Source organism: Mandrillus leucophaeus, unplaced genomic scaffold (assembly GCF_000951045.1).
Source record: "Mandrillus leucophaeus isolate KB7577 unplaced genomic scaffold, Mleu.le_1.0 Scaffold669, whole genome shotgun sequence".
NCBI lineage: Eukaryota > Metazoa > Chordata > Mammalia > Primates > Cercopithecidae > Mandrillus > Mandrillus leucophaeus.
The window spans coordinates 679,443-697,898 of NW_012107241.1; the positions used below are offsets into that span (position 1 = coordinate 679,443).

General features: G+C 37.0%; 2 protein-coding genes across 2 annotated transcripts; one reads left to right on the forward strand and one right to left on the reverse strand.

The window, feature by feature from the left end:
* Positions 1 to 3,868: 3,868 nt before the first annotated feature.
* Positions 3,869 to 4,801, forward strand: LOC105555015 (olfactory receptor 149-like). The gene has a single exon (XM_012001703.1). It carries the CDS (start codon positions 3,869 to 3,871, stop codon positions 4,799 to 4,801), a length of 933 nt encoding a protein of 310 aa, XP_011857093.1.
* Positions 4,802 to 15,353: 10,552 nt separating this feature from the next.
* LOC105554982 (olfactory receptor 8D1) lies at positions 15,354 to 16,367 on the reverse strand. Its single transcript, XM_012001655.1, has one exon. The coding sequence runs from the start codon at positions 16,300 to 16,302 to the stop codon at positions 15,376 to 15,378; it is 927 nt and encodes a 308-aa protein (XP_011857045.1). The 5' UTR covers positions 16,303 to 16,367; the 3' UTR covers positions 15,354 to 15,375.
* Positions 16,368 to 18,456: the final 2,089 nt, after the last annotated feature.

Below are 18,456 nucleotides of genomic sequence, written 5' to 3' on the forward strand. Positions count from 1 at the left end.
CCCTTACTCAGGGGCAATTTCTCTCTGCACCAAGTAATTTTGGAGACAGCGAAGGTGTAGTAGAAATAAGACTGAACATGGAGTCAGAAGATTTGGGTATAACTTACTCTTCACTTTTTAGTTTCAGAAAAGTTTTTAGGTCACTGATTTTCAATGTCCTTATCTGGAAATTTCTGAAATTGCTTTATCAGAAAAGCAATCTTGCAAGGCTTTTCTGAGAATGAATTAAGAGAAAATAAAATTACATTATAAAAGTAAAGCAATACAAAATAAGATTATTTAGAATTATTGTCTTTAAATGAATATTAGGAAGTCAGAATTAGTAACTACTCAGCAAAGCATTCCTACTGTTCTGTGTATGAGACCCAAATCTGCCCACTAACAGATGTAGATACTTGTTCAATTCACTTACATTCTTTGTGCCTTGGCTTTCTGATGTAAAATGGGAATTAACACTACCTGTTTTACAGAGTTTTGGTAAAGACTAAGAGAGTTAATATGCATAAAATATTCAGTACCATGCTTGTACGTATTTGTTTTTAACATAATTGAGGATTTTTGTTTTTTTAATGCTACATACCATACATGAAAGCATCCCAATGAGCATCTACCATCCCAAGGGACTCTTCTTCAGCGGCATTCTGGCTTTCCCCATGGCATGTGCTTCTCTTCTTCTAAGATGCATTAAAAATGGTATTAATTTGTTACTATGGTAAGTACTACACATATATTCATAGTTCTTATTGGTTTTTCTGTTTGTTGTTTTGGGGGGGTTTTAAACTTTTATTTTGGGTTCAGGAGTACATGTGAAGGTTTGTTACATAGGTAAACTCATGTAATGGGGGTTCGTTGTGTGGATTATTTAATCACTCAGGTACTTAAGCCCAGTATCCAGTAGGTATCTTTTCTGCTCCTCTTCCCCCTCCCACCTTCAATCCTCAAGTAGACCCCCATGACCATATCCTTCTTTGTGTTCATAAGTTCTTATAATTTAGCTCCCACTTATAAGACAGAACATGCAGTATTTTGTTTCCTGTTCCTGCATTAGTTTGCTAAGGGTAATGTTTTAAAGGTGAATAGATCTATCATGTTTGAAGTACAGGTGTTGAAATGTCACCACAGGCAAAGACATAAACATGTAAGAGACAGGCACAAAAAGAACCACGAACCCTTGAGGTCAGGGTTGGAGTCCATTCTTCAGACAAGCACACTGGGAAAAGGTGTATATATTTTCTCTTTCAAAGCATCTCACTTTTGCTATTTTATTTTAGGTGGCAAATGTGGTTAACTTTAATTGCTCCCTCATAGCTACCAAAGACTACATCATGAGAAATGCCCAACGGTATCTGAAGAAAGTAATCCAGGGAGAATGAGTGTGTTCAAGTCTTGATAGTATACCCCCTTGGGACCTCCTTCTATAAACACCAAATTTCAGTTCCTGAGGCTGAGATACCACACTCTTCTGGAAACCAGAGAACGTGACTTGGATTCTCTTTTACAATACTGCAGAATATTCCACAATGGTCTATGTGGACTGCATGAGTGTTCAGAGGTATTAAAGTTTCAGATTTTGTATTTAAATGTATGATTCATTTAAGTGTATTTTTATATGAGGTGTTAGGCACGGGTCTGTGATCATTGGTTTTGTTTTTGTTTTGTTTTGTTTTACTGTATGAATGGCTAATTGTTTCAGAATTATTCGGTATTTGTTGAAAAGATCATTTTTCTCTATTCACTTGCCATTGCACAATTTGTCAAGAATCAATTGACCACATATGTGTGGTTCTGTTCTCAGGATCTCTGTTCTGTTCTGTTGAGCTATGAGTCTTTTCATCAATATCATCATGACCACATGGTCTTGATTTAACATAGCACTATAGTAAGTTTTAAAATCTGGTAGTATGAGCCTTCAAACTTTATTGTTTTTAAAAAGCATTTGTTTATTTCAATTATTATTTTTTACACGTAAACTTTAGAATCATCTTCTTAATATCTAAAAAAAAAAATCTGTTGGAATTCAGATTGAGATTGCACTGATGATACACTTTAAGGAGAACTGGTTTTTTAACAATGTTGAGTCTTCCAATCCATAAACAGAGTTTGTTTCTCCATTTATATATGTCTTATTTGATTGCTTCCATTAACATTTTATTTTCAATATACTGATCCTACACATATTTTACTAGACTCAAAACTGTGTATTTTGGTGCTGTTGTAAATGATAGTGTTCATTTTACTTTTGATTTACAATTTTTGGTTGCTAATATATGGAAATATAACACATTTTTGTATATTGACTTTGCATCCAGGGACTTTGCTAAATTCCCTTATTAGTTCTAGAGGCTTTTATTGTAGATTCCTCGGGATTTATTATGGAGATAAACATATTGTATGTAAATAGAAAAAGTTTCATTTTTTACTTTGTATCCTCTTGAGTTATTTCTGCCTTTGTCGCACTGGTTAGAACTCCCAGTATGATGTTAAATATTTCCAATCTCTTAAGTATCAATTCTACATTTCAGTTCTGAAAGTTTTCTCTGTTTCAGTTTTTATAGTTTATATTTGTCTACTGAGAACTTCTAATCTTCCATTTATTTTAAATTTATTTATTTATACCTCATGGAGCACAGTCATAACAGATACTTTAATATTTTTGATAATTCTAAAGTCTGGGTAATCTCAGGGTTGGTATTTGTTGATCATCTCTTCTGTTGAGAATTGGTTACATTTTCTTGATTTTTTTGTATGCTAAATAATTTCAGATTTCATTCTGAATGCTTTTCATGTTATGCTATTTAGACTCTAGATCCTGTTAAAATTCTCTGGAGAATATTGATTCTTGTTTGTTTCTTTGTTCGTTTTAACACATTGTCAATCCATAGCATCAGACAAGTAGTTCCTCTTGCCTTCCATGGGCAATGTTTCCAATGTCAGTTCAATTTTCAAAGCCTTTAATATGCCGCTTGTGTTTGTCCTGCGAATGTACTGCTCAGAAGTTAGTATGAGATTTTGTCACTCAGGGGTCAAAGCTTTTGTGATACTTCCTTGGGTCTGTTCCACACATGCACAGCTTAGGAGTGAGCTCTGGCTTTGTTTCCTTCTCCAGCTCTCTTATCTAAAGAAATATACACCAATCTCCCCTGTCGACCCCTTTACACACACACACAAACACACGCCCACACACACACACACACTCCTCCATGCTTGCATCCTCTGTTCAGAAAGTGGAGTTTATCTCCAAGTTTTTGTTTCTCATGCTATTGCCTCATAGTTTTAAAATTGAGAAGACTGTTGTGACATAGCTGGAATTAAAACTAGAGAGAGAGACAATGCAGGAATTCCCTCACATGCTTTGATCACAGAGGCCTCTTTTATCAGGTTTCCTAGTGAAAAACATGGGTCATCTATTGGGGTTTCAGCATCCTGAGCAGCCTCCACTCTGTTCTGTAACTTTGGCCACCCTCCGTTCAAAACCACAAGATTAGAGGAGAAATGTAGCAGAAATTCGTATTTGTAGGGGTTTCTCCTCTAGGTTTGTCTCCTCTTGCCCATCTGCCTCTTCTGTTTGCTTTTCAGAGTTCTTAGGCAAATAAGTTTTGTGATTTTATATAGAGTTTTAATTGTATTCTGTGAGAAAGGGGCTGTGGTGACCTTAATCCAACTTGGCCAAAACCAAAAGTTAAAGACTACGGTCAAGAATTTTTATCATCCTTATATTTTTATGTAGATCTGACCCTACATAAGAAGGTTGATTATGGAATGTTAAAACATGAAGCCAGCACAGCTGTCACACAGCTTCCTGATTTGATGTCAGTATTCATACTTTGCAGACCTGTGTTCTTTTTTGAGGTCCAACGCTCTGACAAAGATGAAGAATCTCTCCGTGGTGACGGAATTCACCCTGCTGGGCATCCCGCACACAGAGGGTCTGGAGACTATGCTCTTGGTCCTGTTTTTGTCCTTCTACATCTTCACCCTTATGGGGAACCTGCTCATCTTGCTGGCTATTGTCTCCTCCGCTCGGCTTCACACGCCCATGTACTTCTTCCTGTGCAAGCTGTCTATTTTTGACATATTTTTCCCTTCTGTGAGTTCCCCTAAGATGCTGTGCTATCTTTCGGGGAACAGCCGAGCCATCTCCTATGCAGGCTGTGCATCCCAGCTCTTCTTCTACCATTTCCTGGGCTGCACTGAGTGTTTCCTGTACACGGTGATGGCCTACGACCGCTTCGTTGCCATTTGTCACCCTCTACGCTACACCGTAATCATGAGCCACAGAGCGTGCGTCATCCTAGCCATGGGGACCTCATTCTTTGGCTGCATTCAGGCCACCTTTCTGACCACTCTCACCTTCCAATTGCCTTACTGTGGCCCCAATGAGGTGGACTATTATTTCTGTGATATCCCAGTCATGCTGAAGCTGGCTTGTGCAGACACCTCCGCCCTGGAGATGGTGGGGTTCATCAGTGTGGGCCTGATGCCCCTCAGTTGTTTCCTTCTCATCCTCACCTCTTACAGCTGCATCATTTGCTCCATCCTGCAGATCCACTCTGCCGAGGGCCGACGCCATGCCTTCTCCACCTGCAGTGCCCACCTCACTGCCATCCTCCTCTCCTTTATGCCAGTGGTTCTCATCTACCTGCAGCCCACCCCCAATCCCTGGCTTAATGCAACTGTTCAAATCCTGAATAACTTGGTCACCCCCATGCTGAATCCTTTGATCTACAGTCTGAGAAATAAGGAAGTTAAATATTCTCTGAGAAAGGTTCTGCAGCCAGTAGCTTTCCTTCCTGGGAGGTGATAGAAAAGGATCCGTAGCTTAACACTAATAACACCACAATACTTAAAAAGGTATTGCCTTTTGTGTAATAAGGAGCACAGATATTCTCATGGCCCCCTTTTACAGGTGACAAAGTGAAGACTTGAAGACATAAAGTGAATGACTTAAGGTGAGGTAACTAATAAATTATCCTGTCTGGGAAAAATTATCTCTTGCCACTTGGCAAGACATTCTGGACCTTCTCTTCACTTGTCTCTTCAATTTTTCTGCCCTTACATCTTCTCCATCTCTCCTATTTCTCCTTACTCTGGCACTTTTTCATCTCCGCTGGCATGCTTATCTAATTAACCCGTTAAGTGTCAGCACTGATTAAACAAACCTTCCTTTGATAGTGTAGAAGTTGCAGAAAAATGGAAGAGGTTCAGCTACATGGAGGTGGTATCCTGCAACTTCTTAAGCATAAAGAAGTTGTATAAAATAAAAAAACTTCTGGATGGAATGTAAGGCAGGTCTCTTATGGATGAATCCGAGGAACTAGTGCACTCTGTCACCTATAAAGCCTGTCTGTTAGTCTTAGATCTATAAACAGGCCTTGGTCTGGTGCTGAAGCAGTAGGTGAAAGAGAATGTGGAGAGGGTGGATAAAAGGAGTCTGTGAGGGGTGACTGCTTCTGTTGTTTTTTAGTATTAGAAAATGTGAGTCTGGCTGTGTCATCCCCGGCACAGACATGGGGCACTGCAAAGTCCAAGCTGCTGTTTTATGGTTTGGATACTCTGTTTACACAAAGCCTTTGACTTCAGTTTTCTCCCACCTATATGTCTTTGTTCTTCCTAGTGAGCTTAACATAAGAAATGTGCTATTTACGATTCAGACCACAATTTGATGGGAAGAAGAGCAGTGAGAAGATGGTGATGGGAAAGAAGGGGACTGTGGGAAGAAAAGGGGGTGCCAAGGAGGGAAAGGCAGAGGCAAGTCTCCCTTCCTTTTGACTCTCTTCAGGATCTGAGGTCAGTCAAGAAATCTGAGGTCAGCCAGGGAATCTGCCAGATTGAATCAGACACAACATTTGTTTGGACCTCATATGAGGGTAGTGAGCAGATCCACGCTTTTGAAGGAAGCACACTTTTTCCTGCTCAATTTTCTCAAGCTCTGCACCTTTTATTCTCTCCACCTGCAGTGCTCTTTCAAGTCTTCAGCTGGACAAACTCAATCCCATCATTCAACGCCCAGTTCAAATGCCATTTACCATGCAAAAACTTTATCTCAAGCAGAGTCAGAGTCCCCACTTTTCTATGTTTTGAATCAGACTTGACAATGTCATCACTCCATTGTATCGGAATATATTTTGGCAAAGCATTTTCGAAAAGCAAAAGTCAGATAGGTTCATGGAGCGTGAGGACAAAAAAGGGCCCATTGGGGATGGACAGTATAGAAGTGACAGCTCATTTGTTGACCTGATGTAGGTCTGAATCCCAGATGATTTTTTGTTGTGGTTGGTGAAACAGAATTTCAGTCTTCTCATATCTGTCAGTTTTTGTTCACCTATTAAGCATCTCCAGAGTAATGAGAGCATATTCTTCTTCTAGCCTTTGAGAAAAAACTTCAGTGATAGTCACAGTCCTTGTCTTTTAAAGAGTTTTTATCAAATGAGGAAACATTATAGCAATCATTTTCATATTTGGTCAAAAAAACATTTATGAAGCTGTCATTTAGGCAAAGCGCAAAATAGAGAGGAAGGCAGGGAAATAGAGCACCAAAGACCAAAATGTAGTAAGTGAACTAATGCACACATTCAATAGATAACTGAGGATATCAAGGCCCTCCGTCTAATCCTTCCTTCTCCTACTTACTTAAAGTTTGGCCCAGAAGAAAATGAGTTGTTGGGGTGAGGAAATCTTCATTAAGAGAAATTTAAGTCATCATTGCTTACTAAGCAACCTTAATAAGCAGGGAGCTTAGTAAGTAGAAGAAGAAATTCATATATATATATGTGTGTGTGTGTATATATGTATATGTTCTGTCTCGAGTTGTGAGCCTCGTTTTCTTCCCTCGCAACATGGAAATAGCAATGCCTTTCTTTCATTGCTGTTGTAAAGATTGAATGACACAAAAGCAAAATACTCATCTGACTTAATGTAGGGACTCCAAAAACTTGGTAATTATAATATTTTTTGTATTTTTAAGAATTGTTTTTAGCTTACTCCCTCACTTCATTCTGGTCTTTAATGCTCAAATGTTACAACCACAGAGAATACTTCTACACTTATACTATTAAAGTACTCTCCCCTCTTCATCACACTTTTCTTACGTATCTTGCTAAATGTATATATTTTTAACTTTCGTTTTAGGTTCAGTTTTCTCTGCTTTAGTTTTTGGAGTTTATATTTGTCTACTGAGAACTTCTACTCTTCCATTTACTTTAAATTTGTTTGTTTATATCTTACGGAGCACAGTCATAACAGATGCTTTAATATTTTTGATAATTCGAATGTCTGGGTAATCTCAGGGTTGGTATTTGTTGATTGTCTCTTCTGTTGAGAATTGGTTACATTTTCTTGATTTTTTGTATGCTAAATAATTTCAGATTTCATTCTAGACACTTTTCATATTATGCTATTTAGACTCTAGATCCTGTTAAAATTCTCTGGAGAATACTGATTTTTGTTTGCTTGTTTGTTTGTTTTAACACATTGTCAATCCATAGCATCAGACAAGTAGTTCCTCTTACCTTCCATGGGCAATGTTTCCAATGTCAGTTCAATTTTCAAAGCCTTTAATATGCCACATTGTGTTCGTCCTTCAAATGTACCCCTCGGAAGTTAGTATAAGATTTTGCCACTCAGAGGTCAGTCTAAGACCTGGGTGGTGTTTCAAATTGTGATTCAGTTTTCAAAGACTTTGTGATACTTCCCTGGGTCTGTTCCACACATGCTCAGCTTAGGAGTGAGCTCTGGCTTGTTTTTCTTCCCCAGTTCTCTTACCTGAAGAAATATACACCAGTCTTCCCTGCTGACCCCTTTACACACACACACACACACACACACACACACTCCTTCATTTATTATTATAAACTAGGGTTAATAATGGAAATGTAAGATTCATTTAACATTCAAAAGTCAATCAGTGTAATTCACCAATAAACAAGACAAAATAGAAAAACCTATGTGCATTCCCATTAAAAACTCTCAGGAAATTCGGAATAGAGGAGCATGTCCTCAACCTGTAAAAAAGCATCTACTAAGATTGTCGGCTAACATTATGCTTAACGGTGAACCATTGAATGCTTCCTCTGTCTGTTTTTGAGCTTTCATCTCTCATTTCTAAATTCATCCTTTTTACAGTCTCTGTAATAATGAAGTAAAATAATGAAGTAAAAAACCTTGTAAAATAGTTCTTCTTTGCCCTTGGATAATGTGTTATGTGTCGTCAATACAGGGCCCTGGAGGGACACCTAAAGAGAAATGGATTTTGTCCTCCTGGTAAAGGCTTTTCTCTCTTGCCCATATCCTATAGAGCATATTTTCTTTTTCTCCACTGTAGGGCCTCTCATGGTTTCTTCCATGCTAGGCTTGCGTGGGCTGGAAATTTCTCCAGCAGTTGGCCACCACTCATTTTTATTTATTTATTTTTTCACCACTAAACTGAGGCAGTGGTGGCATTGCCAAGAGACTTGAAAGAAACTTGCAACCCAACGGAGATCAATGTTCTTCCTATCTCAGGGCACATGCACGTACCCTGGGGGGTGGTCCCACAGGGCAATTAATGCAGCAAGCTAGGTACACAGTTTTTACCTGATGCAGCCAGCCTGCTGCCTCAGCCCAAGATGGACAGTTTTATCATTTAGATAACTAACACTTGCTAATTGTGCAGCATTAGGTAGACAGTTTGGAGACCAGTCTCTTATATTGTTATAATCCAAATTAAATATATAAATGCTTTGAAAATTATGCTTCATATAGAAAACATAAATTAGCAATGACTATATAATACATATTTATATATAAGAATATACATTTATTATAAACAAATATAAAACATGCAAACATAGAATAAAGACAAATAGCACACTCCTCAGAAATAACCATAATAATATATTCCTGTACAATTTTCATCAATATATGTGAGGGTGTATTCATTTACTTATATAACTACTAGATGACATTTAATTTGGTATAATCTTTCTGAAATGTGATATATAGCAAACGTTTATAAAATATTCTTATCATTGACCCAGAAACTACTTTTCTAAGAACAAATTTTAAGGAAAGAGTATGAATAATAATTTAGCTATTAGAATGACTTGACATTTTGTATCATCAAAAAGGAAAACTAAAAGAAACCTAATGGTTTTTAAAAAAGGAATGAACTATCACTCAGTAAATATTAGCTATTCCTATTAACAGGACATCTTAGAGCTGAAAATAGTCATCAAGTTTATTTGATCAATTCACCGTTTTTAATTGAGGCCCAGATAGAGGACACTATATACCTCAATAGTCATTCCATGATAATGCAAATATGTATCTAATTAACAGTTTATCTTCTACTATGCTATTTTATCTACTATAATAACAAACATAAATTAAAATACCATTTAAATTGTAATTAAAATAAAATGAAGGGGAGGACGAGCATAGCTGATTTTTTTCACTTTGTTCCATTTTCCTACTTAATGGATTGTACTTATTTGGCTTCACACTCGGCCTTTCTACAGGGAAAGAATGAGTCATGTGGACTGCATTATGTAAGTTCCGGTGACAAACTCAGTTCTCCTTTAAATTAATATATTGACCTTCTGGTTGTGGATCTATCTCCCATGTAACCTGACTGAATCAGAAGACTGACAATACCTTCCAATGTCCTGCATTTGTTGTAATTTAAAAACTAGCATTCTGCTCCTGTGCATCAGCTGGTTGAGCTTGGTTACTGTGAAATCCATTCCCAAAAGAATGATTTCCTCTGCAGACAAAATTAGATGTGCAAGCTTGCAGAGCTGAGGGCAGATTCTAGACTAAAATTAATATAGCAGGGCTGTGACTGTCATTCTGTGGGGCCTTTTGAACAGCCTGCCAGGCTTCTCCTGGGGTGCACTTATCTATATTAAATATTCCCTACACAATTATACTGATAGAACTGTGGAAGACAGAGGCTTAGGCGGGGATTTGTGCTGGAGCCAGGTTTCCAATGTAAGTCCTCTAAGTCCTGGTTCTATGCTCTTTTGATAATTCTTAAATTTTTCTACTAAAGTAACTCAAATGGCAGATAAGAGTTAATATGCTAAAGGCATGAAATGAGGAGGAGAATACAGGTTAAAATTGTGGCAATTTTTAAGTGTCTTATTTATATTCAACCTTCTAGTACATCAATAATTTTAACATAAAAATTGCTGGGTTTACACCATCACATTTTTAAGCCAAATTAGGTCTTTAAGAAAATGAACTCTGTTTATGCTTTACATGAGTTTTCCCAAGTCTGTCTTCAGCTGTGCCTTGTCCACAATTTGAGAAACACTGTATTGTTTTCTTCCCAGCCATGTTAAAAGACACTGTGAATGTTTGTGAGAGATTAATGTTTGTGGATGATGTTATCACTCCTAAATAGATTGTAAACCTGTATGCAGAAAGGTATGTGTATATGTATTGGGTCTGACATTTCATTACAAATAACTATTTCTCAATATGTTGAGATTCTCTTTAAGGTTTATAGCCATAAAACTGATAGCTTCCTGAGAAGTGCATGTACAACTTGCCTGTACCCATTTTAGGAAAAAGAAAATCCAAACCTTTAAAGAAGAAAGGGCTTCATAGTTTTCAAGTCAGAGGAATCATAACAAATGATGTCGTATCAAATTTATAAAGATTTACAATTTTATGTGTTCCCACATTTTACTTATCTTACTCTCATGACGGTTTTATAAGAAAGGAAGAATTAGAGTAGTGTAATTTCTTTACAAATGAGTATATCCAGGAATACAATTTCACAAGCGAATCTGGAGCCAGAGCTTCCTGTCTCCCAATTTACTCATGGCCTCCTGACTAGGAAAGATAAAGGAGACCAAAACTACCACCAGTACAGAAATGAATCTGTATTAGTCCGTTTTCACATTGCTAGAAGGAACTGCTGGAGACTAGGTAATTTATAAAGAAAAGAAGTTTAATTGACAATTGACTCACAGTTCTGCATGACTGGGGAAGCCTCAGGAAACTTACAATCATGGCAGAAGGGAAAGCAGGCACATCTTACATGGCAGGAGGTGTGAGAGCAGGAAAAACTACCATTTATAAAATCATCAGATCTTGTGAGAATTCACTCACTATCACAAGAACAGCATGGAGGAAACCGCCCCCATAATCCAGTCACCTCCCTCTCTTGACACTTAGGGATTACAGGTCCCTCTGTCAACACATGGATGTGGACACAGGGCTAAACCATATGAGTCCTTGACATGTAGTATAGTAAATGGTCATATCTGGCTGATTCTGTGAAGTTAAACATTGCTCCATTTGTTTATTGGCTACTGGACATTCTGTTTTCAGTGTGAATTGCTGCTTATATCCTTTGCCTGGTTTTCTATTAGACTCCTTGTCCTTCACTTATTAATTTGTGGGGTTTTTTAAAGTATGGATATCAATCCTTTTGTGTTTCAATTATCCTTTTCTGATTTGTAGCTTGCCTTTAGCTTCTGTATGATGCCTTTTATTGTGAAGTTTTTTAATGTGGCTATATTTATGACTCATTTTCTTTAAAAATTATGCTCACTTGAAGTCATAAAGTCCTCTATATCCTCCTATTTTTATATTATAATCATTTCAGAATAATTACATATAGCAAAATGAACAGGTATTAAGTATATAATTCAATGAGTTTTGATAAATATATTCACTCAAATAACTAGTACACCTATCAAGATAAAGAGTAGCAGTGCAAAATATGGGTTATGGGGCAAATCCAGCCCATAGTTTAGTATTGTTTATGAGCTAATATCACTTTTTACATTTTTAAATGGCTGAAAAAAATTAAAATAAGATTATATAAAATTCAAATTTTAATATTTATAAATAAAATTGTATTGTACAAGGCCACATTCATTCATTACAATATAATTGTTGAGTAGTTGCAATGGAAACCTTATGGTCTGTGGATTCTAAAATATTTGTTATCTGGTTCTTTAGAGAAACATGTCAGTCTCTGATACAGGCCATTTCTATCACCTGAGAAAGTCCTTTTGTGTTTATATCCAGTATGAGTACTTACTTTTTCCAAAGAAACAATCACCATTATGAATTTTATCTTCACAAGTTTGTAGTGCCTATTCTTGCGCTTGAAATAAATTGATTCATATTGTGAGTACTCTTGTGTTTGTAGTTTCTCGGACTGGACATATTATTAAATGATATTCATCTGTTTTGTTGCATGCCTCAATAGATTATCCCTTTTTATTACTAAGTGGTGTTCCATTATACATACATTCCATAATTTGCTTCTCTGTTTATCAGATGATGGACATTTCTTGATTTTTCTGCTATTATCAATAAAGATTTAATAGACATTCTAGTATATTTTTGTTTCTGCACTGTTTTGACATTTTACACTACAACGTGTAATATTTGAGAGATGCCATTTCTCTGAATCCTCTCCAATACTTAGTATTTTAATCTTTTAAATTTTAATCCCTCTAGTGGTGTGTAATGGTATCTCTTTGTGGTTTTAATTTGAATTCTCCTGATGACTATTAATATTGAAATTGCTTAATGTATTTGTAAGCCTTAGTATACAGTTTATGTAAAGTTTCTTTTACTCATTTTTTAATAATTGGTTGTAGGAATTATTTATAAAAGTTGGATATAAGTCATCTGTTGGACACATTTGTTTTGTGTTTGTGTATGTGTGTGTACATTATGTTTTTCCAGGCTGTGTGTGCACTTCCTTTTTTTCTAAAACAATGTCTTTTAATAATAAAAAATTAAAATTTGGATGGAGTCTCATTTATCATTTTTCTTGGTATTCTATGTAAGAAATGTTTGACTACCTCCCAGTCACAAAGATAGGTCTTATGTTCCCGTCTGTAACCAATTTCTAGTTAGTGCGTGTGTATGGTATGAGGAATTGAATCAGGTTCAGCTTTTGGAAACAGATATCTAGTCAATCAGAACAATCTCTTGAACAGATTTGCTTTTCCTTGTTGATTTCCATCAGTGCATATGCATGAAAATCATAAAGATAAACAAATAGAATATAGGGTACAAAATAGGTCCCTAAATAGATGGTCAACTGATCTCAACAAAGGAAAATGTCAAGGAAAGTTGGTAGTGCTATGATGCATGCAAATCATGGTGAATCTAAAAATAATTATGCTGAATTAAAGACATCAAGCAAGAGTACATAATGTATGGCCTTATAAACACAAAATTCTTGGAAACGCTAGCTAATGTACAGTGACAAAAGTGGATTCATGATTGCCTAGGGAACGGTGGAAAAAACTTGAGGGAAGGGTTACAAAGGAGTATGAGAGAAGTTTGTATAAAGTTCAAAAAAAAAAAAAAAGAAAATGACCAATTGTACAAGTCAATATAGTGGGTACTTCTTGAAGATGGTTATTGACTTGGGAAGTGCATAAGGGGGCCTCCGGGAGTGATGCTAGCATTCTATATCTTTACCTGGAGAGTCACTAAACAGATATAAACATCATTAGCAATTAAAAGAACTATACTCTTGGTGCATTTTCTGTGTATACATATATAAAATTCATTGAAATGCAGTGGAGGAATGTCTTTAAAATGCTTGGAGTAGAAGATGAAGCCCTTTGAACCCCTGTATTCAACACAGACACACAAAAATAATGTTAAAACCCCTAAAACATTATCCTCATTTATTTGTATGCTACATACTTGTTTCAATGTGAAAGGAAAAGAAAGAATGTCTGTTAAAGCACTACGGATTTTTTATTCAAGTGTGTCATACGTATCGTATCATTTGTCATGCCTGTCTTCTTAATATATAATTTGCATATTGTCCCTACCAGTACTATTTCACAAAATTATTTTAATGGCTGCTCTTTAGTCTACTGTATATCTATACCATATTTATTCTACTGGACATCTGAATCTTACTCAAACGTGTAACTTTGAAGAACATTTAACTCAATTCATTATTTTGTTATTGTCAATATATTTATAGCTCTGCCTTTGACAACGTTACTTTTATTTCTTAAGTATACATGCCTAGAAATTGAATAACTTGGTAAAAGGTTGTATGGAATTATTTGGCATATATTATTTAATATATATTATCAAACTGTCTTACAGAAATTAATACAGGTATTTATATATATTATCATTCTTGTTTACCTCATCTTTAAGATTAAAATATTATTTACCATTTCACAGGTAAATAAGCATATGACTTATTATTTTATTTGAATTTTTTAATGTGGTTGACCAAGTTTAATAGCTACTATATATATATATATAAAATGAACATTACATATATAATATTCACAGTGAATGACTTCTGCATACTTTTCTATGGGATATGAATATTTTTTGTATCAACTTGTAATCACCATTTATGTATTTTTATTTTGGTCAGCTAAAATTCTTTTTCTCTTCTCCATTGATTCTTCTTTTCCCTTCTGTAGTAAGACCAAAACATCCTAATAAGTGTGCTGATGAGGGGTTTTTTCAGCACAAAAAGGATTTTGTGTCACTTTTCTTAAGACTTACTTCGAATTTCCCAATTATAATTTTGAATCTTCTGTATTTCTTGATTCTACTTTTCTCTAAAATAGCCTCGCCTTTTTTTTTCTCTTAACTGATTGTTATTTGTTTTTCTAAATCCCAGGGTATATGTAGGAAGAATGTGGGGGTTATATCTTCCCTGTGAGGAAGGTTTTACAACATTAGGCAACTCCATTGCAATAGATAGTGAAAACACATGGTCAGAGGTCCCTTAGTGTAGAACTGTGGTGTTAAAGTAGATAAATAAATACAAAAAACAAAACAAAACAAAAAAACTCAGGTCCATAAGGAACAACAAACAAATGGAAATAAAGAGATTTTTAATATACTGAGTAGAAAAAAATAGTAAAAGCGTTTTGAGTAAGACCTGCTGACTAGAATTGCTATTCTTGTTCTTAACTTTTTCTTTTCTTTTCTTTTCCCTTGTGTATTTGTCTAATTCCCTGAAGAATTAATAGATATCCGGGATCAGGCTAACATTCCTCTTAGCATTCACATCAGTGGACAACTCAGTACCTCCCACATAGCACGTATTCAACAAGCAAACATGAGATATTAGGAAGAGAGGACTAACACTGGAGAAAATCTGAATTTTCATGTCTTCTCTATCACAATTGGTAAGAAAAATTAAAACTACCTAGACCTCGGTTTTCCTATCAAAAGATAAGAATGTCGATACCTGCTTTACAAATTATTTTATTTCATTGAGAAGGCTGAATCAATCATAGATGGGAAAGTAATTTTAAAATCTAGATATTATGTATGTTACAACAGAATAACATGAAAAATAGAAAAAAAAGAATGCATGTTCACTGGAACTATTCATTTTTCCCATCTATAAATCCCCCAAATCAGGACTCATTTTCCTACTAAGACCTTCCTCAATGCTTTCTTCACATCCTTGTTCCTCAGACTGTATATTAAAGGGTTCAGCATGGGGATCACTGTGGTGTAGAATACAGAGGACACCTTCTCCTGGTCCAGGGAGTTACTTGAAGGGGGCTTGAAATACATGAAGGTAATGGACCCAAAGAAGATCCCCACAGCCATGAGATGAGAGCTGCATGTTCCAAAAGCTTTGGACCGGCCCTCTGAGGAGCGGATGTGAAGGATGCTGTAGAATATGAAGGCATAGGAGATAGCAACAGCTAGGGTGGGCACCAAGGTGTTAAACCCCGCAATGATAAAAAGCAGAAGCTCATTGAGGTATGTGTTGGAGCAGGAGAGATTGAGGAGGGGAAGAACATCACAGAAGTAATGGTTGATAATGTGGGATTTGCAAAAGGACAGTTTCATCATGGCACTTGTATGAGCCAAGGCAGAGAGAAAGCCCAGGAAGAAGGCAGCCAGCACTAACAGTGAGCAGACCCATGAGGACATGATCACGTTATAAAGCAGTGGGCTACAGATGGCAACGTAGCGATCATACGCCATGGCAGTCAGGAGGTAACCCTCAGCCACCACAAAGACCACAAAGAAAAAGAGCTGGACCATGCACTCAGAGTAAAGGATTGTGTTCTTCTTTCCTAGGAAGTTCACCAGCATTTTGGGAGTAATGACAGAGGAATAGCAGAAATCAACGAAGGACAAACTACTGAGGAAATAGTACATGGGGGTGTGAAGCAGAGGGCTGACTGCAATCAGGAGAACCATGCCCAGGTTGCCCACTACTGTGACCAAATAGATACCCAAGAACAGGAGGAAGAGGGGCAGCTGGATCTCTGCTTGCTGTGTTAAACCAGCTAAGACAAACTGAGTTGCCGTAGAATAATTTTCCATGGTCATTCTTCTTTAGGCATTTCTGTGAAAACAGAAAGTGTGAATTACATTACCATGGGCCCTCACTATTCTTCCAAACAAAACCAAACTGCATAAGTGAGGTTGACAGCAGCTAACAGACTGAGTCATAGTTTTCATCGTTTCTAACCTTGATACCTCTGCCTTGTCTCCCTAAAGTTCCCTGGGCCTCCTCTAAGTTGGTCCAGAATTTAAGTTACAAAAAAGTACTTCCTGACTGACTCAGTAACCTTTGCCTCCTGAATTTGGTAGGAAAAAAAGCAAATGTTTACTTTATGGGGAGAATTTCTGATAGCCAGTTTGTGACAGTTAAACAGGAGAAGAGATTGAAGGGAGATTCAATCACTTTTTCAGTTTCCCCAGTTTTCTCCTACTCGAAGACCTGCACGTATTTCTCACAATATCTGAAAACAAGGAGAGGATGAAGCCTCAGCCTCAGAGAATTGAAAATGTCTATTACTTCCAACTGGAGTGATGGTGGGCATGGGGATGGGTGTAAGGCATCTACTCATTGTGCTGAATAAAAACATCTCCAGGGTAATAATACTGCAGAAGTAGGAGTCTCCACATAACACCTCTGGCCCTCTGCTAAGCTGGAGAAGGGTGGGGGAGGCAAAATCTTCATCATTGGAATCACTGAAGAAGGACAATCTCTTGTAACCCAGGTGTTCATCTATAAAGTTCGCAAAGAGAGTCTTATCGGACCTCAACTATTGCCAGAAGAGTAGGCTGGCTGGAATCTTAGCAGTGAACTACTTCCCCCTTAGTTATGAGATCCGCACCCCCAACAGAATGCCCTTACCGTGGCAGGAAAAGGTGCTTCTGAAGATGTCTGAGAAGAATGTTGCTACAAGTATAAATCTTGAACTTTCCAAAGCTTGGTACCCTTGGTGGTTTGAGCCCTGCATATAAAGAAATAAAAGAGAATGCTGTACTTTTCCCAGAAGAAATACTAGAATCTAGTTGGTCCACCCTTTTCAATATGAACTGGCTCCCTGGTGGAGTCATTTCAGAGAAGTGTGTGTGTTGTCAGGTGCCAGTTATTCATTTAAGGCTCTAAACAGTCCAGCTAGAAAGAAACCAGCTCAATTTTGTGAGCTCAGCACTTCCAATATCTATTTGATAACAAAAATATTGAATGAGCTGACTGAGGTGAACTTATAGTCTACTCAGCAATGAATGGAAAGGTTTGGGTATCAAAGTAGGTGTATTTCAAAGTTTGACTTTACCGCAGACCAGTCTGTAACACTGGACAAGTCATTTCATGTAAACTTCATTGTTTCAATCTTTGAAGTGGGATACCCGTTTCAAAGGTAAAATGATCAATGTAAAGATTCATTATCTAAAAACACTTGCCAACATTTCATGTGGCACATATTTTTAAATGCAGTTGAACAGAGAAAAGTATATAACATCAGGAGATGAAAAGACACTACCTTTGTATGAAGAAAAGAGAGACACATGTGTGTGTTTGTCCTAGGTCCTTCACTTTGGTAAGAATAATAAAAATGTTTTAAATATTTGGTGCTGGTTAGGTTTTAAAACGTTTGTTTTCAGATTTGGAAATTTCGAGAGGGATTTAAAGTGTTGGGCCTTTTTTGAAGGAGTTGGGGGCATTGAAGTGTTTTCATCCCCAAGGGACAAGCGCTTATGAGGCCAGGAAGAAACACAGCAGAGCTATGCAAGCTGAACGGACTCTTGATCCATCTCCTGGTGACCTGAGAACATTGCTTTCCCTTTTTTTTTTTTTGGAGACAATTTTGCTCTGTTGCCAAGGTTGGAGAGCAATCGTGTGATCTCGGCTCATTGCAACCTCTGCCTCCCGGGTTCAAGCAATTCTTCTGCCTCAACCTCCTGAGTAGCTGGGATTAAAGACATGCACCATCAAGCTCAGCTGATTTTTGTGTAAAGATGGGATTTCACCATGGAAGTGAAATCAGGAGGTGAGATCAAGAGGCTGGTCTCAAACTCCTGACCTCAGGTGATCCACCCACCTCAGCCTCCCAAAGTGCTGGGAGAACATTTCTTCAAGATGGATGAGAAGGTAGGAATTTATGTTTAATACTCTGTCCAGAATGAATACTCTACCTGGGATTGTATCTTTATCTCTTAGAAATTGGAGCCAGACGCGGTGGCTCATGT

Coding starts and splice junctions, on each gene's coding strand:
- LOC105555015 (XM_012001703.1), top strand. CDS start 3,869: ATGAAGAATCTCTCCGTGGTGACGGAATTCACCCTGCTGGGCATCCCG.
- LOC105554982 (XM_012001655.1), bottom strand. CDS start 16,302: ATGACCATGGAAAATTATTCTACGGCAACTCAGTTTGTCTTAGCTGGT.